This window comes from Corapipo altera, unplaced genomic scaffold (genome assembly GCF_003945725.1).
Source record: "Corapipo altera isolate COAL_440 unplaced genomic scaffold, ASM394572v1 22b, whole genome shotgun sequence".
Lineage (NCBI taxonomy): Eukaryota > Metazoa > Chordata > Aves > Passeriformes > Pipridae > Corapipo > Corapipo altera.
In genome coordinates this window covers 1,993,394-2,020,582 of record NW_020884876.1, presented here as the reverse complement: position 1 = coordinate 2,020,582, position 27,189 = coordinate 1,993,394, and the positions used below count along the sequence as shown (strand labels likewise).

The following is a 27,189-nucleotide window of genomic DNA, read 5'->3' as shown; positions in this document are numbered from 1 at the left end:
AATTACCATGATGACCACTTATGCTGGATGTTACTTTTGATTACAATCACTTTACATATTTTATTTAAAAATGAATTGTCTACCTGTAGAAACCGTAGAGTAGTAGGATTTCTCTTTCCTGGCAAGCTGGAATGCTAATATAAGATTGAGGGTATTGTGGATGAATTTCAGTAGGACTTCATGCCAGAATGCTTTCTGAAATCAGGATTTCAGGAGTCAGTGTGGTGAGCTTGAACAACATATTTTTCTTTTAAAATTGCAGTTAGGCTACAAACTGTAATGTCATAGATAAACATCAGAGAATTTATTGTTACACATTTTGTGTTCTGTCATAATTACACTAAGCGTGGCATTTAGTCTTTCTTTAGTTTCTCTTACTGTTGGGTAATGTGGTGCTGGCTGAATAGTGCATAAAGTATGTCAAGGCTGGTATGTCAGTTCTCAGATTTTAATTCTTAAATTTCAAATATTACATTTGTGTTTATCTGACAGGTCCGTTTCTCACTACCATGAACTTTGTAACCTCGTTACAGTGGATTTCTGCCTACTCTTAGCATGAAAACTGTCATAACAGTGTGGATTAATACAGGACTGGCCTATAGGTTTTAGCTTTTTCATCCAGTCTTTCCTTGGAAAACAACCTTCTAGCGCTTTGGCTTTTATGGTTTAGTTTGAATTTTAGAAGATAAACTATGTCATCTTTTTAAGGGAATTATTCTGAGCATGATTGCAAATTTAAAGCAAAAGGTACTTAGGGGTTGTACTGTAATTGTTAATTTGAATAAGAGAGGGGAAATTAAAATTGTAATTATTCTAATCTATCATTTTTTTCTGTCATTAAATATAACCCATTGAATGCAGCCTAAGTGCCTATTATCTTTTTTGGTTTTCAGATGGTTTTTCACTTGTGCTATAGCATGCTGGGTGAAGAGGTTTTTTTGAAAAGATAATTAATTACACATAGCATTAGAATGTCATTATTTTTGTCTTCCTTTTTAAAATATTGTTTTGTTTCAGTGGCTCATAAATAGATTACAACTATTAGTTTTAATTGTCATCTTATGCTTCTATAAATTTACATTATTGTATAAAGCTGCCTTCACTAGTTTAAGGATACTGTGAGTGCTGGTTTGGCTCAGAACTTAAATTGGGAAAGAAAATATTTTTAAGACATATTCTCCATTACTGACATTCTTAGAACTATGAGTTGAAACAGTTCCATGCATTTTTAAAAATACTCAGTCGGACTATTGTTTTCAGAAGAAAGCATTTTCCAGTCATGTCTGCAAGCCTGAGTTGGCAGTTTGAGGGATATACAAACAAATTGGACTGTGAATGCAAAAAACATCGGTCGTATTCATTTACATTGTCCAAGGTAAAACAAAGATGGAAAATTCAAACAAAAATACTGAAAGGCTTATTTTACTTTGTTGTTTTAAAAATGTGATTCATTGTAATCAACATAAAGAAGAAAGGTTTTACAAAAATCAAGACATTTACAGAACTTGCCATGTTTTCCGGATGTTCCCGTCCAAGTCCAAGTGGGTAAAGCATCTGGACTCCTATGGACTTCTTCTGGTTAAGGAGGCTGTGCCATACTGGTACCAGTAGTACTTACTGGTTCACCTGCTGCTACCTGGACATGAACCTCATCCCTTGTCCCCACACATTGTTTATCCTTCACATACCTGGTACCTCTTAGAGTACCTTGTGGAGTAGGTGTGAGGCAGCAGATCCAAGGGTGAAGCTTTATAGCATCACTGAAAGGTGTTGGCTGTTGCACAAGAAGCAAGAAAGTCCTTGATGGGAAAAAAACTGTCCTTGCCACAGTGCATCCACCATTCTGAAGACAAAAGGAGGGTATCTGAGAATAATTTGCAAAAGGCTGAGGACATTTGATCGTATAGGTCCTGGGGTGGTATGTTCGTAAAACTCTGTATTTAGTAAAGTCTGGAGTTTTACTGAGTTCTTGCAAGAACGTTATTGGGAGGCCTTATTAGACTTACAGAGCATTTACCATGGCTTTATTAACATCTATGAGTTTTTAATTAAGATATGGACGACTTGAGGGAGCAACTGAATGGTTCCCTAATGAATTTGTTAAAATAATTTCCCTCAGAAAGCACATCTGAGCCTAACTTATATTCCTGCAATTAATTTATGCAATTTATTCTAGTAAGTGCCTTAGTTTTCCCCTGTAATTGTTCACTGAATTGACAGGTTTAATTTCGTGTAACATGAGAACCTGCAGTACTAAGCTTGCAGTGCTTCATAAAAGTTGGTATTACATGTTGTGCTGTTGGATTTTGGCAAGAAGAAGGCAATAAAATATTCCTGTAAAATAGAAACATCCAAAGGACAGATATTAAGGCCAAAATTAAAAAAAAAAATTACTCTCCAAAAGTAGCTCTTAAAGCCGTATTTAATCACACAGTTAAGTGGCCAGATTTTTACATGTGCAGCTTTAGAGCTTGTGATCCAGCAAAGTACTTAGCCATGTGGACTGTGCATCCCCTGCACACCAAAGAGCGGTTTTCAGAAGAGGGTTCAAAGATTTGATGGCAAGAACGTTTCCAAGCACATCACTGGCTCTTGCTGTCCCTTCCCAGTGAGCTCCAGAGCTCACAGGATGTGTCCCTGTATAATAAACATCAGATATGTGCTGAAATGTCCTTGGAGTCCTACATGTGTGATGTCTCAGAATTATCAAAGTCCTTCACAAAGTGTTAATAATTATCATACTGCTTTAGAGAAAGAATGAGTTTGTTTATAATGCTTGGACCATGTACCAAGACACTAAGGACAGGTCCGTAGTTTTCATTTGTTACATTTGGATGGAGGAGGGGAATAATCAGTCACGTGCCACTCTGTAATTATAGATCTCGTGAGTTCACAATGTCTGTGTCCTCTTCTTAAAGCATCTTCCTTCCAGTTTCAGAAATCAGTAGAAAAATCGGTCCTGTTTGGTTTCTGGGTCACTGTATACTGTAGAGCAGAGCATGTCCATTCATTCTTCTTTTTCCAAGCTTCTTGTGAGAATGGGTTAGTTGTGGTACTAATGGTTGTGCAAATGTGTAGCTTAAGAGGAGATGTACTTTCTCTGATGAAGAAGTTCAAAAGTAGGTCAAAAATAAGGGCCAGTATCTCATCCTGGTAGGCACTGAATATAGCTCCTGACAGTCTCGTTTTCCTCAAATTCAGCGCAAGTGGATGGGAGCAGAACAAAAGCAGTATCAGTGGGGTTGGGCACCACTTATCTCAGAACTAGGTTGTGTTCTTCTTGGGATGTCATCAAGATCTCAGATACATGCTTTAAAATTTTTACTCCTGTACAGATTAGTGGTGATTTTTTTTTCCCATACCTGGGCTTCTTCAAGTCTGACAGGAAATCCCTAAATTTCACTTAAACACCTTTTCCCATATATAATAGGGCCTGGGATTCAAAGGAATTCATTGAAGCATGCTCTCCAAATGGCATTTAACTTCCCAAGAAAAAACAGTAACAGGAAGAGTTGTTTTAATTACCACATGAGCTGTGCAGCAGCTAATGTATTCCACCTCTTCACTGTTGTAAAAGGAGCAGATTTCTTGGTAGCATGAAGCGAGCAGAGAAGAGGGATTGTGTTCTGCTCTCCATATGCCACACAGCCCCATTCATGGGCAAGGTGTGAACGGGAGGTGATTTGTAGCAGCCTGCCACTTGTTCAGAACAAGCTTCTGTTGTTCTCCAGACTGAAAAGAAACTCAGCTCCCCTCTACAGCCCTACTGCAGTGCAACAGGTAGACAGCACCCTTCAAAGATTTTAATTTCAACAATAAGGGATTGGAAAGAAAATTTATATTTTAATTTACATTTTAAAAAGGAATTACTGGATGTCCCGCTGGAAAAAGAGATCCCTAATTTCCCTGGATGTGATATTTCTTGATTGAAAGTCCCAAGAAATCCCCATTTTTGAGAAACCTTTGAAATTACACCTCTTTTCCCTCTGTCTGGTCAGCCTTAAACTGGTGCCAGACTGGATCTTCAACTCCAGTGCCCCCCTGGGGTCCCAAACTGGGTCCACCACCGCACTCTGATGCGGGGACTGGAAGCAGACATCGGACCACTCCCTGCTCTAGTGCTCCTCAAGATACACTCTGTGTTGCCAGAAGGCAGAGTTGAACACAGCCCAGCGCACTAAGGCTTACACACCTGTTGTGTTGGTTAATGAAATGATATGGCCTGAGAAACACATGGTGAGGGTGAGTGATTTCATGACCTCCTCTAGCCCATGAATATGTCAGCACAAGCTGTGAAGAAAAGCCCAAGCTCCAGACAGCATTTCCCTGGCAATGAGGTTCAAGTAATGAGTAATGTTACAGAGGCTGTACTTCACCCAGAAATTGCTCAAGAGAAGAATGACCCAGTAACAAAAAGCTGGGCCAGGCAAAGTGAGGAGCATTGCTAGGGCTTCCAGCTACAAAGGCAGACCATGTCTGCTGGAAACTGCACTGCAGTTCCGGAAGTGAGAAGTGACAAGTGGATTTGAAACGAATTTTGGTCAGAGTATCAGGGCATGCAGATCTTTCACATACATTGAACAAAAGTATTCCTCTAAGTTATTTTGCACTCATTAAAAAAATTTACTAATTTCAAGTCCAAAAATATATGAGTGTCTGCCTTAGAATTATAACGTGGAAGTCATTGAGGTCCAGTTCATGCTCACTTCATTGCTTTGTGGGCTATAATGGCATAAATCCTCAGCAGCTTGGTTTGATGTAGCCCTGCAGCAATCATTTTATCTGTTCTATTGCACCATCTGGGGATCCAGCTTGGAGCTTCTCAACAAAAAATGTTCAGACAAATGAAACCTCAGTGTCTAATCACCATCTTGTAGGAATAGTTTCAAACCTCTATAAGTGTGTGTGTGTGTGCGTATATGTTATATATATTTTAAATATATATATATTCTGCTGCGCAGATCGAACAGATGTGAAAGAGTAATTCAGATTAGCTGTTAAAAATTCTCTGTAGACTTTGAACGTACTACCTTTTTTATTTTTTCTTTAGCATATAAGGATTCTTTCTACAGTTGTAGAGGAAATTTTTTTCGGGGTCCTCCTATACAAAAATTCAAGCGCTTTCTTGCTGTGCACAGCACAATGCAAGCCAGCAGGCACTGGACCTGCAGGGAGACCCTGTTCTCTCAGCAGGATTCTGCGTAGACATAGATTTTTGCTGGTGCAGGATCAGTTGCGAAACTGGAGGATGGACACACAAGCCACTACAGCAGCATCCCTGGAGAAGACAATAACAATAAGCAGGAGTTAGTGTGTTGGTGTGCACATGTGGCAAGAAGGGTTATTTTTTGATGGATCTGCTGCCACAGGGACAAAGAGTCAAGTGGGAAGGAGGCAAGCAGAGATGTCAAAAGGAGTAGTGCTGTGTTGACAAGGCAATAAAAATAGCAGGTGACCCACTTATCTCTCACTTAGCTAATTCTTATCAGCAGATCAGCTGAGAAAGCATGTTTTCAATGCTTTTGTGCAATATAGGTCCCATGGTGAGGGGGATAGAGTCAAGACTAATAATTTCTCTTCGCCAAGGCACTGCCTGGCCACCTGGAGGGACCTTTTACATCATCCTGTAATTGGAGTTTGGCCTCAGTGGGTGATAAGCATTATACCTTAGCAGAAGCGCTTTGATAAAATATATTAAAAGTAGTAACTGTGCCACTTTGAGGGATAAAGGCTTTTTTGTGGTAATACAGCTCTTTCCCAATGCGTGGCTGTCATTTCTGCTGTATTTAGCACAAACTCTTCCCATTTTTCTTGTTGCAAAGGTAGGAAATGTCTTCGGAGTCAGCAGAATGCCAGCGAGAGCCCAGGTATGATGCCTGAGGAGCCTTTCCCCTCTTCATGACTGTTTTGCCCAAGGAGATCTGCAAACCATCTGGCTCCTTTCCACGTAGTGGGGGACTCTTCTTTGGGGCCTGCTAGCATAGGCCCTTTTGTTTGATGTGGAGAGCAAAACATACCCTATGCTGACGAAAATGCTGTGTGATTGAGGTTACGAATGTTAAAGAGGTGCTGTTCACTTTGCGTGCTGTCTAGGATTTTTGTTTTCTTGCTTAGCTTGTGCCACACTGAGGACATGCTATCTAACAAGCCCCTGAGTTTCTGGAATATAACATGATGAAAGTAATTAAAAATTTCCTCCCAATTATCCTTTTCTTACTGCTTATTATCAAAACATGTGAAAGTTTTTCACTCACTGAGCTGCGTGTTGGTTTATTTCTTTAGGCTGTGACTCCTTACTGAACCTGACATCTCAGAAAGCCACAGATGCAGTGGACAGTATCTTTCAGTCCCTCAGGGATATTACAAGAGTTCGAATGCACATGAAACAGTTTAATTCCATACGTAATCCAGGCAGCAACACCCACCAGGCAAGTGGATCTTTCTTTTCCCTGTGTATTTTATTTCTCTAACATGCTGTCAAAATTACAGCACTAATTTTGTTGACGTGCTAATACTATATGCATTCTGCCCACGTAAAAGGGATTTAAGTATAGATTTTATAATTGACCTAATCATCAAGAATTTCCTTTGTCCAAACTTAAGCATATCCATGTCAATGTCAACAATTAATTATCTGAGAAAGAAATTTGAGCTCTGCTCTGCAGCACTGTGATACAACAAAAAATGCTTGTGAAATGCAGGGCTGGATGTAGGTAGTTCTTGATTAAGACCTATCATGATGTAGCAAAACAGGATTTCCACATCCATACAGCAACAATATTACCATGTATTTTCTCTTCCATCCCTATGAGTGTGAGAGGGAGACCCATTTGAAATAGGTGACAAATGCAGCTTCTGTTTCTAAAATAGGAACACATGAACTGTGATATTACTTTAGGTCATCAGGACTAATAGACAATTTTTTTCTTTGTCTCCCCCAAAGTGTTTTACTTATTTCAGTTAAAAATAGAGTTTTATAACAGAAAGCAGGGATTTAGAGAGAGACCATAAAACTTGATTCTAGCCTTGAGCCAGAAAAAAATCCTTCCAAACTCATAACAGTGCTGTGGGCCATCAAAGGGATGTATTTCAAATTAACTGTTGCTTTGTAAGAACAGTAATCATGACTGTTGCGAAATGTTGCTGGAAATCTAAGGTGGAGAAAACCTGTTCCTGAAGTCTCCTAACAGTTAGGACCAATCTGGTGTCCAAAATGGGGAAAATTGTTGAACATTTAATACCGTTCAGTGTGGAGGCAGTGAGATGATAAGAAAGGTTTCCTGAAGGTGTAGTTAGCATCAGTATGTCCTTTGCATATAATCCAGGTTGTCTGCTTAGGGATAAGTGCTGTAACACAGCAAGGGATATATTAACACCTTGCAGCCCCTTAATTTGGCCATGAGATCAATTTAATTGCTTGAATAGGACGAACCTTCTGCTGAGGGAAGTCCAGGAGGTTTATAATAGTAGAAATAAGCAGGCAGTACGTGATTGTCCATCATACACACAGCTCTCTACCAATGGGCCTCTCTGCTGACTGGCAGGTGTTAAATGCGTGGGTTGTGTGCGATCAGTTTAGCTCCTCTGAAGAAGTAGTGCCCATCCTATGACCATACACATTCCCAGCTCTACCTAGTGCTATGGGAATGGGTTTAGCTTATACACACTTTTTTGCTTCATCTGTTAGAAGCTGGGAAGGCTCCATTTCTTCTTAAGACTCACAAAAAGGTAAATAAGTGGGAATTGGCTTGTGTCTTAGAAGGACTTTTTATAGTACTGAAGTTTGTATGTCTTACATAAAATGACAGATGTTTTCATCAGGTTATCAAGGCAATTCATGTAGTGACCATGCAAGAGAGTATTTTTTTTGCCTGTTATTGAAACTACTTGCATTTTGATCTATTTCTCCCTTCCTCCTTCCCTTCCTCTATCCCTATATCCATTCCTCCTTCCATCCCTGACTCTCCTTTTCTCATTCTTTTTCTTTCTCTCTCTCTTTCTCTCCCTTCTTTTTATAACCTTGTCTGAGATGTAGCCATTGAGGTTTCTAACAGCTATTTTAAACACAGTTTGAGCCCCCAAAGAAACTCCTTAAAATTTAATAGATTAATTTCAATAGATTAATTTCAAATCATAAAAGATTTTAATAACATTTGAAACTATCACAGTTAAAAAAAGTAAGTGATCCTACTGTCTACATTTTAGTATCTGTGTAGCCTAACCAGATTGTTTTGAAGGGCACTAAATTTTGCTGCTGAAAATTCAGACATGCAAAATCATAGCACATTTTTAACGTCTTTCGAGTACATAGTTTTGTCTGAATCAGATGATGTTTTTCCTTTAATTTTGTGCAGTAAGCCTCTCTGTTAAACTGTAATTTGATCTCTGCTCCATTTCATTCCTAATGTTTTTCTGTTCCTCATCTATGAAGATATTAAACAGATTTTTATACATAGGATTTCATGACTGCATGTGTATTTTCAAACAGTTCTTTATTGCGTGACTAGATTTGACAGAAATCTTAACATGTTCTAAAAGATCCTGCAGCTGATGTCTGCTGTAATTTGCTTTGTTGGCTCAACTAAAAATTATGCACATGTTGTGAGAAGAACTAAATTAGTAGTATAAATCTTTGTTGACAGGCTTGTATTCAAAAACTGTAAGTTTTGTTTCTCCTGTAAAGTGTTGGATGAAAAACATTTCTTTAATGACTCCAGAAAATTTTTGTTTCAAGCCAAGTGGCTTGCTTTTTATTTTCCATCCATTTTAACTTTCATTTTGCAAGATGTCTCTTGTAGATATCATCTTTGCAAAATTAATGATGTTACACTTGATTCCCTTAAGAAATCTAGGAGATGATGTATACCTGGGCTAGTCCCAAAGGAAAACAAATGTGCTAATTTGAAAGCTGCTAATTTTCTAAGACAGTTGCACTTACTGAAATGGTTGTGGTTCTGTTGCAGTTTGGGCAAAGTTTGCAAAGCAGCAAAACAAAGCTCCATCTGTAAACCAAGTGAGCTTGCATTAAGAGTATCTTTCCAAAAGTCTCTAAAAGTTTTATCTTAAAAACTTTTTCAGGATGGCAGAGTGGTTTAAACCTTGGTACAGAAATGTGGAAATTACTAGGCTACTAATTTATATTCAGCCTGGGTTTGTGGACCCTGAACAGGATGCAAGGTTGATCCTTTGGGAGCAGATCTTCCAGCATGCTGACCATTTGTACTGTTGCATTTTCCACTTTTCCTGATCCCTAACTTCTCTGAAGCTCTGACAATGCTTGGTAATGTTGGGGTTTTCTCAAAGTTTTCCACAGATGGAAGTATTATGTGGAATGCCATGGCCATAAAAGCTAAAGGACTTACAGGGACTCCTTAGCTCTGCTCTTCCATGAGGGGCAAACAGGCAAGTTGGCCTCTTCCCAGCCCTGCTGAAATCCAGACTTTAGTGGAGACGTGACACCTGTGGGAAGGCAGGAGTGATCAGTAAGCCATCCCTCCTGAAAATCTCTGTTTAAGTGTTAATAAAATCATTACAGAGGGAATGAGATCTGGATACATAATGGGCAACAAAGTGTAATCCCTATTGTTGTCTGTTTCTGTACTACCTCCAAAAAGATTCCAGAGAAACTGTAAGTCCCCTTTTCTTCCTTGCCTCCCTTTACTGATTTAATACACATGGGACAGAGTAAATGTGTGGCTGTCTTCCAGTCTTTTCAGTCTTTTTATGTTGTGCTGGTGCACACCATTTGCAGTCAAGGTCACAAACTCTCTGAGTGGTTTCCTTTATAGGATGATGATTTTTACAACCTTTAATGGAAATAAAATATTGAGCAGTTGCACCAAGTCTAAACAGCTTTATTCACAACACCTTGTTCTTTTTGTGCAGGCTTCTTACAAACCACTGCTGAAACAGGTCATGGAAGAGATCTGTAATCCTGATCGACTTGATCCTGTTGATATTGAGCATATGTCATCAGGCCTCACTGATCTCCTTAAAACTGGATTCAGCATGTTCATGAAGGTAAACCAGCCTTCCTAAGCTGATCTGTAAGATTTTCTTGAGGTCAGAGCATCCTACATCAGTAGCTGATTTTATGTATTTGAGTTGATACTGTTCAGCAGAACTTAAGGGGAAATTAGGAAAGTTAAATCCTTGCAGGGAGACTGGGTGCTCAAGGCACCACTTTGCAGTTACAGTGCAGATAGCTACTGCCTGCTGAACAAAACAAGAGGCATGTCAGTTCATTTAACCTACTTGGATTTCCAAAAGTCATTCCACGAGGCACTCATCAAAGGATTTTAAGGACACCAAGCAACCTTGAGGTAGAAGAGAAGTAAGTATGATCAGTCTGGTCTAACAGTGGATGCAAGAGGAGCTTCATAATTCAATGCCTCTCTATACCTTGATGTAGTTCAACTTGCAATAAGGAGGAAGGAAGCCTAGTTAGAATTTGCTTTCTGGATGCTCTTAGGATGTTTTAAGACAGTCATTCTACAGGAATTTACTCTGTTTTACAAATTAGCCTATGCTAAGTGTTCGCTAAATATTTACAGGATGAAGTGTGGAGTTGCTATCATGCTGTACATTCCGCATATCCTAACTTCTCCATTGAAAACAAACCCAAATTTACATCAAACCACATCAGTACTATGGTTATGAGTACAGTATGTTTCTGTACCATGCCCAGTGTTCTTCTTCCAGTATTACCACCACCACCTCTCAGCACGGAAGAGGCATCAGCAAACTATGTTAGGCAGTGGATACAAGTTGCAGCAAGGGAAATTCCAGTTGAATATAAGGAAAAAAACATTCACTGTAAGAGTGGTTAAATCCAGAGAGGCTGTGAATTCTCCATCTCTGAGATACTGAAAGGTTGGCCAAACAAAACCCTGAGCAATCTGATACAATTTTGAAGTTGGCCATGCTTTAGGCAGGGAGATGATCTAGATAAGCTATGAAGATTCCTTCCAACTTGAATTGTTCTGTGATTCTATTGTAATAGAAAAGAAAAAACGTTTTTTCTCTTTTGTGCAGATGCCTGCTAGACCTGCATTTAAAAACATGACAAAAATAGTTTTGACCATTGTGTTACTAGTATTCTAGAACCCATTATCAGAATAAGAAAGTTATTTTTCTGTTATTTCACAGAAAGTTAGTCATGGGCACAAATCAAATCTGCCTGAAATCCAGTGCATGTTTTCAGGAATCTCCTTCCATGGTTGAAATGGATTTCCAAAATGTATTCAGTTAGGTTCCTAAATCTAAATTCTCAGCTCTTCATAGCTTATGATAAAGTCCCAAGACAAAAGAGACTAGCTATAGAAATATTTCTTTCCATTCATGTATCAGAACTGAAAAAATTTATGCCAACACCCCCAGAAATAGAAGAATTAAAACCACGTTTCACTGTCAAACAAAGTAAAGAAGCTGGTGCACATAAGGCAGGAATATAACTTATCCTTAAAAAACAAAAAAAAACAACAGGACTCCAGAAGGCCTAAATATTTAGATGCAGACATTGACACCTTTGGCTAGTTTGAGGACTACTCTATCCTTATTAATAGTATGCGTGTGTATGTGTGAGACATAAATGTATTATGGCAATATGTACCTGTAAGTACCTGCATCTCTACTGGTAAGACAAATATCCTGCTAAGGGGTATATTGAAGAGACAAGCAAGTGAACTTTGTGTAAGATTAATATTTCATAGGCATCATCACATACCTCATAAATATATGTCCATGCTTGCTCCTTTGGTTTGTAGCCTGATTTGTTGGCATGTGCTCAATTATTGCATGACTGAGTTTCTGACCAGCCTGTATTTCTGACACAATCACACCATCAGCACAGTAATTATTTTGTGAGCTTCCTTGTATTTTTGTTTCTTCCTCAATGCCTGAGTATAAATGCCAACTCGCATAAAAATACTTTGGTAAGTGATTGCCTCAGGTATGTTAATTCAGGACAAACTTTTAAAAATATTTCTCATCCAGAAGTTGTTTCTCTGGCAGGTGTGTTTGTTTTGAAGCTATGGGAAGGTGAAGGGGAAGGGCCTCCCTGCCTCAAGGACTCCTGTTTTGACTGCTGCTCTATACCACACATGTTTTATGATGATCTGAGCTTGCTATCATTGATACCAAGTGCCCTGTACAACAGCCTAGTTTCTGGTGATTGCCATGTTTTTCTTTTTCCAGTTATTCAGCTAAATTCAATTGGTTGGTCACAAATACCAGAATCATTCCTGCTGCTATCCTTATTGGCAGTCATCCTCCATAGGACAGTAAAGATAGTTTCTGCTGACTTTCCTCAGAGCAAAAAGTTGTTTTTTGTGAGCTGTCATGAGCCATGAGAACAAACCTGTCCTCCAACCACTTACTACTTCAGTTTTAGAGTTTTATTGACCACTGCCACCCTATTTTCCCACCACTTCCTCTCTCTTTTCCACACAGACGCACACACCAGCAAAGAGCCCTCTATCTACCAGCATCCTGAGGACATGCAGTATGAGGGGCTTGGAGCTGGAGAGAAGGCCCTGATGTCTCAACTGGGACACTCTGCTGACTCAGGGCATCCCCCCACCCTCTTCCTTTGGGCTCTTTCGCTTCAACGTGAAGGTTTTGAGGGTTTTTTGGTTAGTCTTTCTAATTGCCCAAGATAGCTCTCTGAATTATGTTTAATGCATGGCATTTTGAACTGAAAGTGAATTTCACTTGGGGATTTATGCAAAATTCAGATTTCACAGTAAATTCAGAGGTCTTGGAAATGTCCCAAATCAACCGAACTTCAGAAGGATCCCAGAAGATACATGTTACTTTTGTTGCAGCCCATTTCAGTTCTTCTTCTGTATCACTGAAACGAGTTGTATTGAGCTACATGCAGCCAGTTCGTTCGAGCAAGAGCCTTGGGTGGTTGTATTATCAAAGAAAAAAAAAATTGGCAGAAACTTGCATTCTTAACATAGCCAAATATTTTGTACCCAAAGTATTGTCCTCCTTCAAAACACTTATGCATAGCATAACAAAATTACAGATCCCAAGACCCTTTGCATTTCAATTTTAATTTAATTTAGAGTTTGCATGCCTAATAGTATTTTTAATACACATTTCTGGAATTTGTGGTTTGAACTTTAGTCTTCTGAAAAATAATAAGTTTTATATAGGCACCATGTGTTTGGATCTAGGTTTATTTTGACTGAAGGAAATGATTTGTCAAGACGTTTTCTCTTTAACATTGCCCTGAAAGCTTGTGTCTTCTGATTAATGTTCTTACACTGGATGTTTTTTCAGTGTGCCCAATCTTCTGCATGCATGTTTATTATGAGTTGGTTGTCACTAGGAAAGGCATTAAGAATCACAGAATCACAGAATGTTCTTAGTTAAAAGGGACCCACAAAGACCATCAAGTCCAAGTCCTGACCCTGCAGAGGACCATTCCCAAGAGTCACACCATGTGTCTGAGAGTATCGTCCAAACACTTCTTGCACTCTGTCAGGCTTGGTGCTATGACCACTTCCCTGGGGAGCCTGTTCCAGTGCCCAACCACCCTCTGGTCTTTTTTTAATATCTAAACTTAACAGTGACACAACTTCATGCCATAAAGAAGTATTTGAGTTCTTTAAATGACCCTTCATTCAAAGTAATTCAGAAGATGCGTGATATAGAGTGGAGCTGTTTTCTCTGGTGACAGGGTTCAGAAGAGCAAGAGCCATGAAAAGGAAAAAAATAGTTTACTTTATTACCTGACAGAGTGCTGTAGCAGAGTGCTTTGTCAACTTTTATCCTCATCATCTTTGTGAGCAGTTATTTCTTTAACTTTGCTTCAGTGCCTTCAGCGATTATGGCTTGAAATACTTTAGTATTTTATCAAGTAATAGTTCTATTTGCTCTGATTTGTAAGTAAATATTTAGGTCTTACACTCCACATGGTATTTGTAGTAAAAATTAACTTTTTTTCATTTGAAGTTGACAATATGTTGAGTGCAGATAGTAAGAAGTGAGAAAACTGATGTGGGAAAGGGCATAAAGAAAGTCTTTGTAAGCTCTGGTGTATCTATTTAATCGATCTGTTGGTGTAAATGCAAAACTGCTCAGTATTGCACTAGTTGCAGGACATCCTGCAATTGTAGTATATATGCTATCTGTGCCATCAGCTCAATGAAGATGGCTGACAAAGTGGGCGCAAATGAGAGAATAAACACCAATCACACAAATACTCAGCTCACTAATACCTCTATCTAAGGCTTTTTGTACTGGTTTCAAATTCCCAGGAATTCAAGAGCTCCTTGCCTGGGGAGCAGCCTTGAACAGGGAGTCCTATGTAATCAAAGTCAGCTAGCCTGGAGAGAGAGTATGCCATCTCTCTGTACTGCCTTCAAAGGGAAGAGTCTTTGCTGAAGGTTGCCAGGCAGAATGCCTGACAGACCTGCAGGATGAAAAACTGCCCAAAGACTAAATATAGGAAAGCCAAAATAAGGAAAAGAAGGAGAGCTGTACCCTCAGAAGCTAGAGCCAGAAGGATCAAAGCTATCTGCTGTGGTGGTGAAAGGAAAGGAACCGCACTGCACCCAAACACAGGCTGATGACCACTATTATTCTGTCCAATGAACGCTGTTAAAAACCTGTGCTCGTGGAGGGACAGGATATGGAGATCTAAAAAGAAATTAAACTGTTCTGTTACTTTTTAGAGCCAAACATTTTGGTGATGTGACAAGAGCAATTGCGTGGGCTCTGTTAACATCACTCCCAGAGTGGAGCAAGGCATTGTCAGGGCAACATGTTTTCTCAAGAAAGAGTTTGCTAGGAAACAGCAAAGTTGTCAAATTTGTAGAAGTGATTAAGAAGAAAATGATGTAAAGCATCACCTTCACATTTAAAATCAAAATGCAGCTTTATAAAGTCTTAACTGAAGTGGAACGTTTGTGCCATTTTAAAGATAAATGGGAAAAAATGAAAAAAGTATTTTCCTTGAGGTAAAGTTTCTCTATATTAGTTACGAGGCAGTCATACGAGTATTGAAAATGCTGAAATGAAACAAGCTAGAAACTGATTTTATACTGTAAAGGACATGATTTATTTTTATTGGATCAACTGTAAAAGATTATTTGTCGCACTGGTGAAAACACATTGCATAAATTTTTTTTCCCTTGCTGACCTCAGCTGAGGATTCTAGCATGTTTAGGCTGGACTCCTTTCTTCTACTGGATAGTAATTTATCCTTCATTCCTTAAAGCCTCATGCATACATGTATCCAAAATATACACGTACCACCCAAGTACTCTCCTCCCACTCTGGGAAAGGGAGGTAAATAAAGTAGAAAGAAAGGAGAGAGAAGCCCTCAGACTTCATAAGAAACTCTGCTAGGTTTCAGTGGAATCCGTGGAGACTTTATTTCCCTGGAGACAGTTAATTAGCTTTAACTGGACATCATCCCCACTGGTTTCCCTCTCAGCTGCTGCAGAAACCAGCATTCTATGAATATTTCTTTCTGAGCTTCCTCTTTGGTCTTCCTCTAGCAGCTCAGGCAGCCAGTCACTGACAATGTATAGATTTGGACCTGGATGGAGCAACTACAAATAATGCTTTCCTTAATTTTACAGGTGAATCGCCCTCACCCCGGTGATCATCCTCTTCTGATCATCTTTATGGTTGGTGGAGTGTCAGTCTCTGAGGTCAAAATGGTGAAGGATTTGGTAGCAACACACAAACCTGGTACCCAGGTAAAAATAACTCTAAACATACAGTTCTTATCTAAATGAAACATAAGAAAATTCATCGAATCATGTTCCTTATAGCGCTGGTACCAAACCTTCAGAAAACCACTGCTGCATGGACAGAAATGATGTTAGGGTTTTGCTGTGAAACATCTGGAGATAACAAGCATTCAGACAGCAGTGATCTGGTTTTTTACATGCTACAGGCAGCAACAAAAGTACAGACTCAGGTTGGAAAGTTCAGAACAGACTGACATTAATTTGAAGAAACTTTCATAATGTCTCAAAAGATTAGTTTCTTTTTGTTCTTCATAAACAGAAACACTTGCTGTTCTGAAAGGCTACAGGTTCCCTGGCATAGTGCAGGGATACTCTGAAGGAGCCTGGGTACCACCTGACTTATCTGTGGTAATCCTGCAGGCAAGCCACTTAGCATTGCTGAGGAGCAAACTAAATTAACCTAGACACAGCTGTACTGTTTCTGTCTCTGGCCAGGTATCTGTGATAGATACCTGACCACTAGACCTTAAGTAGCCTGAAGCAGGTGATGCAGAGAAAGCCCCCAAGACTCTGCATCCTTTGAATGTGCTGTTGGACTCCTTGAAGGAGGATGGCTCTCACAGTGAAGCTTCAATAGCATCCATGTGGCTGGTCTTTGCTTTGTCCACTCTCAGGCAGCAGAACTTGACTACGGTAGCTATCATCTGAATGGAGAAGGGAGGGAGAAGAGGAGTAGGATGGATGAACTCTGGTGGCACCATTAATTCTGGAGGACCGCTCAGGTGTCTGTTGAGTACTGCAGATAAAAAGAGTGATATAAAAACTCCAAAGTGCTGTGTAACCAGATTCTTCATAAACGTAACTCTAGTTTCCAGGGTAGCTTGTGAACATCTTATTTTCAATTCCTATGGAATGTGGTTTTGATTAAGAGAAATCAGTAGCAAAATGGAGCTAACCAAAGGCAGAGCAGCCCCTCAGTTTAACATGCGTTTTCCTTGTTTTAGTTATCTTTGCAAACCAGTCTCAAGCAGTATTTTGTAAGATGGAGTACCATTTTTAGCGATGTTTTTTTGATCTGATAACACATTTCTCCCCTATTAGCCTATTGGTAATCTCCTCAAAAAAAATGAATTGAATTCTTTTCCCTCTTGGAGGGAAATTGAGTTTTGACACACTGATGGGCAAGTTAATCCACGCACAAAATGTATTAAGACACCCTGGAAGATAAACAGAGGGTTAACATCTGAGTTGGTTGAGAACTATGCAGGGGATTTTCAACTGGCTTTCTGAAGGAACTTAAGGCTTGACAGTGGTGACATTGGATCTGGTGTTGCTTTGCTTTGGCTTAACCCTGGCAGCAGGTCACCCTCTGAGGCAGATTCCTAAAGCATTTTAAGCTTTTACTGCATCTTGCCCTTTGTGCAAATGTGCTGTGTTAGAGGTGAAAGGACTTTGGGGGAGAGGTGGGAGGAGGAAGAGAAAGAAGAAAAGAAGCAGTTGTGCAAGTCTCTCACATAAAAAAAAAGTTTGTAAGTTTGTTGGTTTTACCTGGATTTCTGCACTATAGCTGTGAATGTGCACCACCTGTTTAGGATTATTCTCTTTTCAAGAAGCCTGGCATTTATCTAACTTGAGCCAGGGTTTAACAGAGCTTTTTTTGTGTTGTTCGGGCAATCAGGTTCAGGAATCAGAGGAGCACTGGCCTTCCAAAGTCCCTTCCAATCAAACAAAGCACTAACATTTGTACTCATATTGGCTCTTGGAAAAATGGGGAAATGTGTGAGTGCAAAAATTGAGGAAAGTAACTGAATGAAAACTGACAGGGTGCACTGATTACTTCAGCAGTTGTTTGGAATTGAGGCAAATGACATTTAAACGTGGAAAAGGACACATGTTTCCATCCACAGAACTGCTTTGCATCTGAATATGAATGACTATTTTATTTCTCATGGAGAAGCACAAAGGAATACAGTGTTTCCTACGCATTGTTTGGTTTTGGATGGTGGTAAATAGCTCCCCATACCTCGTGAGAAGTACCTTACTTTCAAAGGAAGAAATTACTTCTCTTTCTCTGCTTTAATCAGGAGAATAATGAAGAGCATGAGAGGAAGTTTCACTCTCCCTTCTCCCGACATGCACAACCATCTATGTGATTGTGGCTGATGCAGGCAGACGGATAAACCCCTCCAGATGCAGCAGCAGATGTTAGCTGCATCCTTCCCTGCCCTGTGCTGGGGAGAAACTGTCCGTTGGAGCTCAATGGGTCAGGATAGGAGCTCCTGGCTCTTCCACCTTGGCTACCACCAGGAGGGGTAGCCCTTCAGGTGAAGGATGAAAGACAGACATGCTATACAGAACAAGGAAGTCTGCAAAGGACTGTCCTGAAGAGACCTGCCTGGAGAAGAGGTGGACATTAGTTATCTTAGGAATTCCCCTCTTCTCTTTAAAAATGAAAGAACAAACATTCACTATTTATCCCTCTCGATGAGCCCTCAGAGATACTGGGGGGAAAGGAGGAAAGTCCTGCTGTATTTGGCAGCACCCTTTCTGGGATGTTAAAGTTGCAGATCTCTTTTTTCTCTCTGGGCTTGCTTTTAGTTGCACCAATCCCCTCAGGGTTCAGTGGTAGGACTCCAAGAAGAAATTGCTTTTATCTGTCAATAGCTATTGGTGATGTTTGGCTTGTACACTCAAAAAACTTTGGTAACGTGTCACTTCATGCTTTTCAGAGTTAAGCTGCATGATAACAAGATGAGCACATACTGTCCTATAGTCTGATTCTCATGTAATTTAAGTAAGACAGCGTCAGTCTTTGGCATCTGCAAGTTACAGAGAGTTTTTTAGGCTTAGGAAGGAAGAGATAATCAGTGTCAGTTTGCTGCAGATTGTGTGGGAGGACAAGGGAAGAGGAGAAGTGAGGGGAAGACTATCACCAGTACAGAAGGGATCCTTTCAGTATCTGAAGTGAAAAGATGAAAGAAATAACAATAAAAAAAAGTTGAAATGCAGCATTACCACACACTTAAGCCATGTGATGGACAGTACAAGTGCTTTGAAAACTACTGCAGTATGCGGACACACAGACATACTCCATTGTTGATGTTTGTGCTTCCTGTCCTTGGATTTGCACTGAAGAAGCAAATTCATTTTCAAGTAGGCTAGTATGATTAAATCTGCCCCCACATCCCTGCCTGCAGTCCTGACCCTATGGACTCTAAGAGCAGTGTCCTATGACTTCGACCCTGGGTTAGCTCCACACAGCAAGAGCGTACCCACTCGCTCCTTAGTGATAGCTTTGCCCTGCAGAGAAGCCTTCACACTAGGCAACTATATACTAGTTTTCACTTAAGGAAAACAGATACCTGCATCTAGCAGGTTGCGTATCATGTTTGTACTGAGCGATGGCTTCTTTCATCAGACCCCTCTGGTATTAAAAACCGTAAGAAACAAAAGCAACAGTATCTGACAATGCTCGGGGTTGGCCTGATATGCAGAACATTATGTGCCTGGTCCGGTTTCTGAGCAGAGACTGTGGCTCCCTGCAGCAGGCCAGCAGCATTTCTGTGGTGCTCATCTTACCTTCAGCTGAGAAAGAACACCTGTTCTTTCACTCAGATCTGTGCTAAAGGAGAGGAAACCAGTGTTTCCTCAGCTGGTGCCTCACAGCAAACGCAATGGCAGTCACAACAAATCACCAGGTTAAGATGTGGGTAGAAGTGTGTCAAAGCACACATTCATTAAGAATACAGTGCTACCAGTCATTATGCTCCTTAAAGTGATTTAACTACAGTTATTAGAGAACAGACAGTTTCACTGGACAAGTCATATTGCCCTGTCAGTAAACACCAGAAACATACAACCTGTCTAGAGCTGGGTGAAGCAAACCGTTCATATCCATGGCTCATTAGCACTGTCTCAGTTCCCTTCAGTCTGACTTGTTTCTTGTTCCCCTTCTTTCAGGTAATCGTGCTCTCCTCTACACTCCTGACACCACATAGTGCTGTTGAGTTGTTGTTTGCCCCAGACCACCTCCAACCTGACACTGATATCTGACAGGGGAGGATCTGTGGAGAAGATGAGTGAGTGCCTCACCTGGAAACATCAAATCCCTGGTCTGTTGTTCTTCTCAGTAGCCCTTCAAAAACTGACGTGTCACCTGCTGCAGTTAAAGCTCCAGGTGAAGCAGCTGGGTATCTGGCTGAAAGGGAACATGTGCAGCTAATGGGCAGCTCTTCAAAATGGTCCGGTTGTCCAGCAGCAAGTCCCCCCTCCTTAACAATAGCACTGTGCAGTTTGAATCACTCCCAACCCCATTCGATGTAGTGAGGGTGATTGTAATAATTCCCTAGAAAAGGAGCAGCTGAGGACCAGGTGATGCTGAATTTTCCCTCCCCAACAAGCAGTACTTTTTTCTCTGAAAATTCCTAATGGGTTTGCTGGGGTTGTGTTTGGTGGGAAATGCTGCTGAGGGAGTGAAAGGCTAGCAAAATCCACCCTTTGTCATGCTACCTTGCAAAATATGTGTGCCTTATACAATGTGAACAGCCTCTGCTCTTACTTCGTCCCTCACTGCAGAGAGATCATGGAGCACAGCCCTGATTTAGCTGGCACAGCAGCTCCCAGTCCAGTGATGCTCTACTGGCAGGACTGGTAGAGGCAGGGAAGCGGAGAATCAGACTCAAGGCCTGGGTTATGTGGCTGCTTCTCTCTCAGCTTTCTGTTTCCTGCTCTAGTTTCTCCACCCACAGCCCCAGAAGAAAAGACTGTTTCTGACAGCACACATATCTAGATTTACACAGGAGGGCATATGGGCTGTGTTGGTTGGATGATAACCCTGGAAGAATCCTCTCCTCACATGGATTTGAAAAAAAGAGAAAAAAAAGGCACGGTCACATTTTCGAGAGGCCACAGCACAGATACATTCTTGAACTAGATTTATGAACAGCATGATTAGAGAACTGCTTTTATTTTATGATCACAGAAGAGCTGCAGTCAAATTCAGTTATGTAATTTTTTTATAAAACTTTGCTACAATCTGTTATAAAAAAGCAGCAGCCATTAGGAATTGTAGTTGCATATAGCACCGAGATTTCCAAATTGCAGCATAAAATGGTGGAGCTCTAAAGCTGCATCCTCTTTCTGCATTAAGGAATGCTATGACTACAGCTTACAATGAGATGAGAATGTGAAATTATAAGTGGCATTCACTCTATCATAGCATTCTTTACTATGCCAAAGAGTAGCTTAAATGGGAAGTTTTCTACATTTTGTTCACTAGCTAGCATTAGTTCTCCTAAATGTTTATAATGGTCTTCAGAAAAGGGTGCATTTTGGTTTAAATTCATTTTCGAATGGCTGGAAGGAAACAATGGACCAATTATAAAGCATGGACAATGTCGCCTCTATGGAAGAGAAATTTATAGGAATGACTATAGAATGGAACTTTGTGCTATAAAAAATGAGAACTGTTGTGTGATTGCAATATTAAAATTGCAAGGAATAGTTTGAATAGAGCAACTGGAAAGCAAACAGCCAGTCTCTTGGTTTCTTTTCTCTCATTCTGTACTGTTTAATCTTAGAATATGGTTGTTTTGCAAATTCTGTAATCAATAAAGCAATGCTCTTACAGTGCCAAACCTGATCCATCTTCTCCTTTTCTCCTAGTATGCAGAGCTACACCTGCCAGAACTGCATATTCATGCAACCCCTTTTACTTTCGCATTATTTTATTGCCCCTAGGAATCTAGACCTTCTATCTTAGGAGGTCTCCTAGAACGTTTTCGGTACTCTGTTCATAGAACAGCTCTGTAGCAGAAAGGCTCATCTATGTCCAGTGGCCATTGCTGGCCAGTGAGCTCAGGTACTCACACCTCTGAGATGCTGCTGCTTTCCTGAGATGATGGAGGCTGCCAGGTGTGGTCTCCACTCCCTCACCTCTCTTTCATCAGATGTTCTCAGGTCTCTGACTTGGCTATCTAAAGATGTACTGTATTGAGAAGACGAGGGGTGAGTCTAAGCAGACACTGGTGATCTTCCATTCCCTGTGGGTAAAGTAGCACCTCTGACTGAAGGAGAAACTAGTTTTCCAGGCCCACACACACACACTTTGGAGGAATCTTCTCAGCCAGTGGGGCCACAGCTGTGGCAATTGATACTGGAACTCAGCCACCATCTCATACTCAAGTACTTCTAGACCAAAACTGCACTGGAGTCTTTCCAGTGGCCCTAGTGTAATAGTAAGCTCTGATTTGTAGGAAATAGCTGTAGCAGCTACACATAGCCTGTGCTCAGGGAATAGATCTGAGATGAGAGATCTTCCCCCAGTTTCATGTGGGTAGGAACAGCACAGAAGAGATTTGCTTGGGCAAGTGCAGGACCACAGCAAGGAATATTTAGGTCCTCTGCATGTGACACCAAGCAATACTCAAAAGGCAGGAAGAGAAGCCACCCTTGGCAAATAGGTTTACTACTATATTAATAAGCTAAGTGGAATTTCATGTAAGTTCAGATTGGTAGGGCAAGCTCAGTTTTGTTTACATGTCCTGTCCTAAGTCACTTTGGCTCATAGCCCATCGTCCAAAAGATTGTCATCAGCAGGACCCTGTCAGAGTTTCCCTGCACCAGTTATTACAGCTGTGTGCTAACCAGGTGAGCCTGTACAGCTGTCAGCCTCAGCCCAGCAGAAACAGCCTCCTCAGGAAGGCTCTCAGTAAAGCTACTTTAAACATGAGGTAGTTGAAGACTTGCAATTTGATTAAGTTCTTCATTGTGATACAGCTCAACACATTTTTTTTTTTAAGGAGAAAGGGGCAGTCACTTAGAATTTGTATTCTTCCCAATTTTGACCTACCTCACACCATTCCTTTCCAGTTGAGAAATATTGAAGTATTTTTGACAAGGGGAAATGAAGAATCCCATTTTCATTTGAAAGGTCTCTGCCTTATTCAGTTCCTCTCCTAAAAGAATTTCTTAAAAAGGAAGTTGTAAAGCAGTTGTGAGAGCTACCCCCCCTGTAGTTTAAGCTAATAAAGGAACAGTAAAGGCAGAAAAGGCCACCTTACTGTTTCTGCAATGTATGTTAACGACCTTGAGAAAACTATTGCTTTATCTCAACATTTCTCTGATTGTCACCCATTGTTTCCTCCCCACAAACAACACAGGAGGAAATATGCAATTCAAAAATTTAATGTTGAACAAGGCAGTAAGAATGAAGAGTCCACTCCCTAGGAGGAGTAACTGTACACAAAATAAATAAGTTACAGTTTAAGCAAAAGCACAACTGGCTTTTTAAAGTGCATGTGTATAAGGCCCTTAGGCTGTGAACTCCATTGACTCATATTTAAAAAAAAATTCTTTATATAAATCCACCATGTGTTTTTAGAATGAAGAAGGTCTGGCTCTGCTCAGAACAAGCCCCCAGCTTCATTGCCTGGAGCCAGCCATGCTTCACACCTTTACTGCCTACTGCACACAGGAGAGACAGAGATGTCTTAGAATGGCATCTGTAATAGACTATCACTCCAACTCCACACTCATTCCTTGGAAGCTCCCTGTTGGACCGTTTAGTCTGGAGAGTACTTTTTCCAGACCATAAAAAAGTCTGTAATTAAATACACTCTGCAGACAATAGTTTTGCATACAAAGAATCTGGTCAAGTTGTCTGCAATAACATGGCTAGTAAAAAAATAAAGGACCATTGTTTACAGTCTTGATGCTCAGTCCTGTGCACTTACTTTACACTTATTTTTTACAGAACAATTTCATATTTGCTTATTTGTTTTGAAATACAGGGGAAAAAAACAGTTCTACCGCGCAATAAAATTAAACACATACATCATGCTGTGTCCTTAATTCATGTAAGAACAACACTTAAGTGGTTACTTCTGAACAGTGACCTGAGGTTCAGGATATTTCTCTGCTCGAGTACAAGTTGAGTTACAGCTAAAAGGTTGTTTCTGCACAAATGAAAACCAAATCTGTCCAACTGGGGTAAAGACAAACAGTTTCATTTACTGAAAAGTTCATTTTCCAAATGAAAATACCTGTTCTGCAAGTCACATCCTAGAACTATTTTTCAAGAGTTTGTGTTTTGGGTTTTTTTTTTCCTTTTCCAATCTGACATCGTTCCTTTTTTAAGCAACTGCTCAGAGACTTCTACAGCCATGTAAAAGGCTACTCAAACTATACTCCTTCTATCACATGCCTTGGACTCTAGATGTGCCAGTGTTAAATACCCAAGGTTTCAATCTCCGGCAAAATGTCAGGTAGACCAAGGGCACCGCTGTCAAACAGAAGTGACAGTCCTCACTTTGGCAGACAAAGCTTGCTTAAACCTTCTCTTTAGATCCTGCATGTTGGGTGATTTTGGCCGTGGAATAAGAGAGGTTCTCCTCCTCTCAGGGGTGCTGGTTATTTGCTGTTTACTGACTTCTTTACAGAGGAGATGGAAGGCATTGAAGACATTGTTATAGTTTTCACTGACAGATACTTCATAGAAAGTACAGCCCAGCATATTGGCCAGTTGAAGTCCCTGCTGAGGCTCCACCTCTTTGATATGCAAGAGATCAGCTTTGTTTGCAATGATGACAATGGGGACCGTGTTCCCTGGATGCAGCTGTCGAACATGATGGTAAAGGTGACTGAGTAGCTCAAAGCTCTTGTAGTCTGTGATGGAGAAGACAATCACTAGGGCATCTGCCCAGCGAATGCATCTGTTCAGCTGCTCATTACAATCTAGACTGTGTTCGTGGATCTGAAAAATGAATGGTCTCAAGTTAGATTGCTGCAGTCATAAAAGATTAAAGGAACCTGTCTTCAGTAGTCTGTAAGGCCAAATAGCATTTTACAGGTTCAGAGAGATATTTGCATTTCACATTGTAAGGATGAACTTAATCTGAGCATAGCGAATAAATGCAGATGTTGATTCAGCTGCAAAAAGCTGGAATTTAACACTGGAGTTTGCTATACTCAAATGGAAAATTGACCTGAGTAGTTCTGCATGCCGAGAAAGACTTTGTAGTTCCACAGAATGGGAAATTAACTGGCTAGACAGTAAGTCTGGGGAAGCAAAGATATGAGCTGGAAGCATTTAGACCTGGAGTGTTGCCCAGTTCAAAAAGGCAACAATCCAGCATTACTCAGGTCTATATATTCAAAACTTTAACTTGTGACACACTAATGAGCACAGCCACCATGTAGCAGACTTTGCTTTCTGTCATACACATTTATGAAGCTTGTTGGGCAGTGGTCATAGCATTTTTTTTCCACATGTACCTTATTTGCACAAAATTGTTTCTGGGTTTGTGCCTAATGTTCCCAATATACAGGAACAGACACTTCAGTAATTCAGCCTCCAATGAACAAATGATTCATCAAAACAGTGAGTTGTTTCCTTTTACTATCAGCACTCTGCAGGCACCCAACACAGCTGGCTTGACTGGTTAAAACACTAGTTACCACCTCTCCCACACAGAACACCAAACTCTGAAATGGACAGCAAAATACGTCTAGAAAGACCATAACAAGATGCTGCACAGAAGGACACGAGCACACAAACACTTTGAGCTGCTCTGGTAAACTGCATGGTTGCATCTAGCTCACCTGAACTCCTGGAGTATCTTGCACTTGGATGGCCAACATCTCTCCATCTATCTGGATGTGCCTGCTGTAGAGATTACCTGACAAGAACACCAACAGGTTCACAAATACAGCTACCACTCTGCAGACAAATGTTGCTTCTGCTGCCCATTAGTTGTGCAGAGAAACTTGTATTGCCACTTATGAGGCACAAAACCAGCCTTAAAAGCTTTCTGTGTGTTAACAATGTTTCTAGAAGCCTGGGATTAAATCTTGTATTGATTTGTTTTGAAGCTTGGTATTTAATAGTGTGCAACTTGGAACTTAATCACTTCTTAAGGACTATTTTAGCTTGGATGATAAAGGTTAGAGTGCAAAATAACCAGCTTTTATTATACAGAACAGCAGTTTGCTTGTCATTTTGTATTTACACACTTTAGTAAAGCTCTCTGCTGGTTGGCCTGTAAGATATGCTGTGTTGGTTTGTTTGTTTGTTTTTCATTTGTTAGGCTTTTTCAAGTAATTTCCTTAACAGAATGCTGCACATTTTACATTGGTATTAGTTTAGACTCCCCACTGTACTCACTGAAGTACATAACATCACCTCTCCATTTTCTTCTTTAAGCTGGCCTTGCCTAGCCCGTGTAGATCCTGGCACTCAGTTTGCAAAGAACAGCACAACAGTAGGTTTACAGAATGTTTTCTTGCTTCAGTTAAAAGACTCCTTCAAAAAGGGGCACTTTCACTACATAAAGCGAATTCTGTCAGAGACTAGGGCTGCAGGACAACCCTTCTCTAGGGCTGCTGCGGTCACAAACCGCGTGTGGCTATGCCTGGCGTGCCCCTTTCGGAAGGTGGCGAGAGCAGACCAGGGAGGGGAACAGCTCCCAGCGAGGACACCCCGCGGCGGCTCGAACCGAAGGCGGCACCTGCCGGGTGCCCCCCCCAGCCCCGGGGGACAGTTCGCTCTTCCTTTCCCCCCTGTGACGCGGCTCTGCGCCGGGCTTTGGGCACTCACTCCCAGGGCGCGCACCCCGCGCCGTCCAGCCCGGGCACCTCCGGCGGAGGCACTGACCGGCGGCGAAGCGGCCGGGCCCCGCTCCCCCCTCTCCTCCCCTCGTGGTAACCCCCTCCCCCCATCCCCATCCCGGCGGGAACAAAGCCGCGCCGCCGCTCGCCTACCTGCGTTCCGCTCGTAGTCGCCAATGAACCGCCGGGTGAGGAACCGCACCACGAGCGCTGCGGGCAGGCACAGACAGCTCCGTTACAGCCGCGCTCCGCCGGCCCCGCCGCCCCCCGCACCCGCCTTGCCCGCTCCGCTGCCCCCCTCCTCACCTGTCTTGCCCACGCCGCTGCCCCCCACCACCGCGATCTTGACGAGGCGGGGCCGGGCGGTGGCGGGGCCGTCGCCGCCGGGCGCGCACTCGGCGATGGTGCACATGCTCTGCGTCAGGCGCATCCCCGCTCCGCAACCCGCGACTCGCACCCGCCGCCGCCGCTCCCCCGGACCTTTTCTCGCCCCCGCGTCCCGCCCCGGCCCGCGGCGGCCACTCAGCGCGACCGAACCCCCTCGAGCCCCGCCCCGAGTCCCGCCCCGCCGGGCAGCGGGGAGGGGGGAGCGGCTGTGGGGAACGGGGGCTGAGGCCCCCGGGCCTCTCGACGAGTGGTGGAGTCTGTCGGAAGCGAACGGTTTGTGTCTGTGTGTGACCTCCCAACTTTTGTGGAGTCAAACACCTGCAGCACCGAGAGTTTCCGAAAATCACACCGCTGGGATCGTCTCCCAAAATCCTTCCAGGCTGACTGAAACGCGCGCGGAGTGTGTAAAAACTCAGTCACCTGCCTGGTTCCCAGACTGGCGGGGTACCTCGGTCCTGTGGATGTCGGTCTGTGTGTACCTGCCATA

General features: G+C 41.7%; 2 protein-coding genes across 2 annotated transcripts in view; one reads left to right on the top strand and one right to left on the bottom strand.

The window, feature by feature from the left end:
• The window catches only part of SCFD2 (sec1 family domain containing 2), a 188,614-nt gene extending 167,265 nt beyond the window's left edge, over positions 1-21,349 (top strand). Inside the window, exons 6-9 of the mRNA XM_027635848.1 lie at positions 6,283-6,428; positions 9,886-10,020; positions 15,597-15,716; positions 19,671-21,349. Of these exons, the coding sequence (XP_027491649.1) occupies positions 6,283-6,428; positions 9,886-10,020; positions 15,597-15,716; positions 19,671-19,763 (494 nt within the window). The 3' untranslated portion in view covers positions 19,764-21,349. The remainder of the gene's footprint in view (positions 1-6,282; positions 6,429-9,885; positions 10,021-15,596; positions 15,717-19,670) is intronic.
• A 1,528-nt stretch (positions 21,350-22,877) lies between these two features.
• RASL11B (RAS like family 11 member B) lies at positions 22,878-26,807 on the bottom strand. The gene is made up of 4 exons (XM_027636255.1): positions 26,622-26,807; positions 26,469-26,525; positions 25,311-25,387; positions 22,878-24,462 (listed from the first exon to the last, which is right to left on the bottom strand). The coding sequence occupies exons 1-4, from the start codon at positions 26,743-26,745 to the stop codon at positions 23,995-23,997; spliced, it is 726 nt and encodes a 241-aa protein (XP_027492056.1). The 5' UTR covers positions 26,746-26,807; the 3' UTR covers positions 22,878-23,994.
• Between the last annotated feature and the right edge of the window lie 382 nt (positions 26,808-27,189).

Excerpts from the sequence above, each read along its gene's own strand:
- RASL11B (XM_027636255.1), bottom strand. The coding sequence starts at position 26,745 with ATGCGCCTGACGCAGAGCATGTGCACCATCGCCGAGTGCGCGCCCGGC. Across the intron at positions 25,388-26,468 it reads CGACTACGAGCGGAACGCAG|GTAATCTCTACAGCAGGCAC; the intron begins GTAGGCGAGCGG and ends TGTTCTTGTCAG. Across the intron at positions 24,463-25,310 it reads AAGATACTCCAGGAGTTCAG|ATCCACGAACACAGTCTAGA; the intron begins GTGAGCTAGATG and ends TTCATTTTTCAG.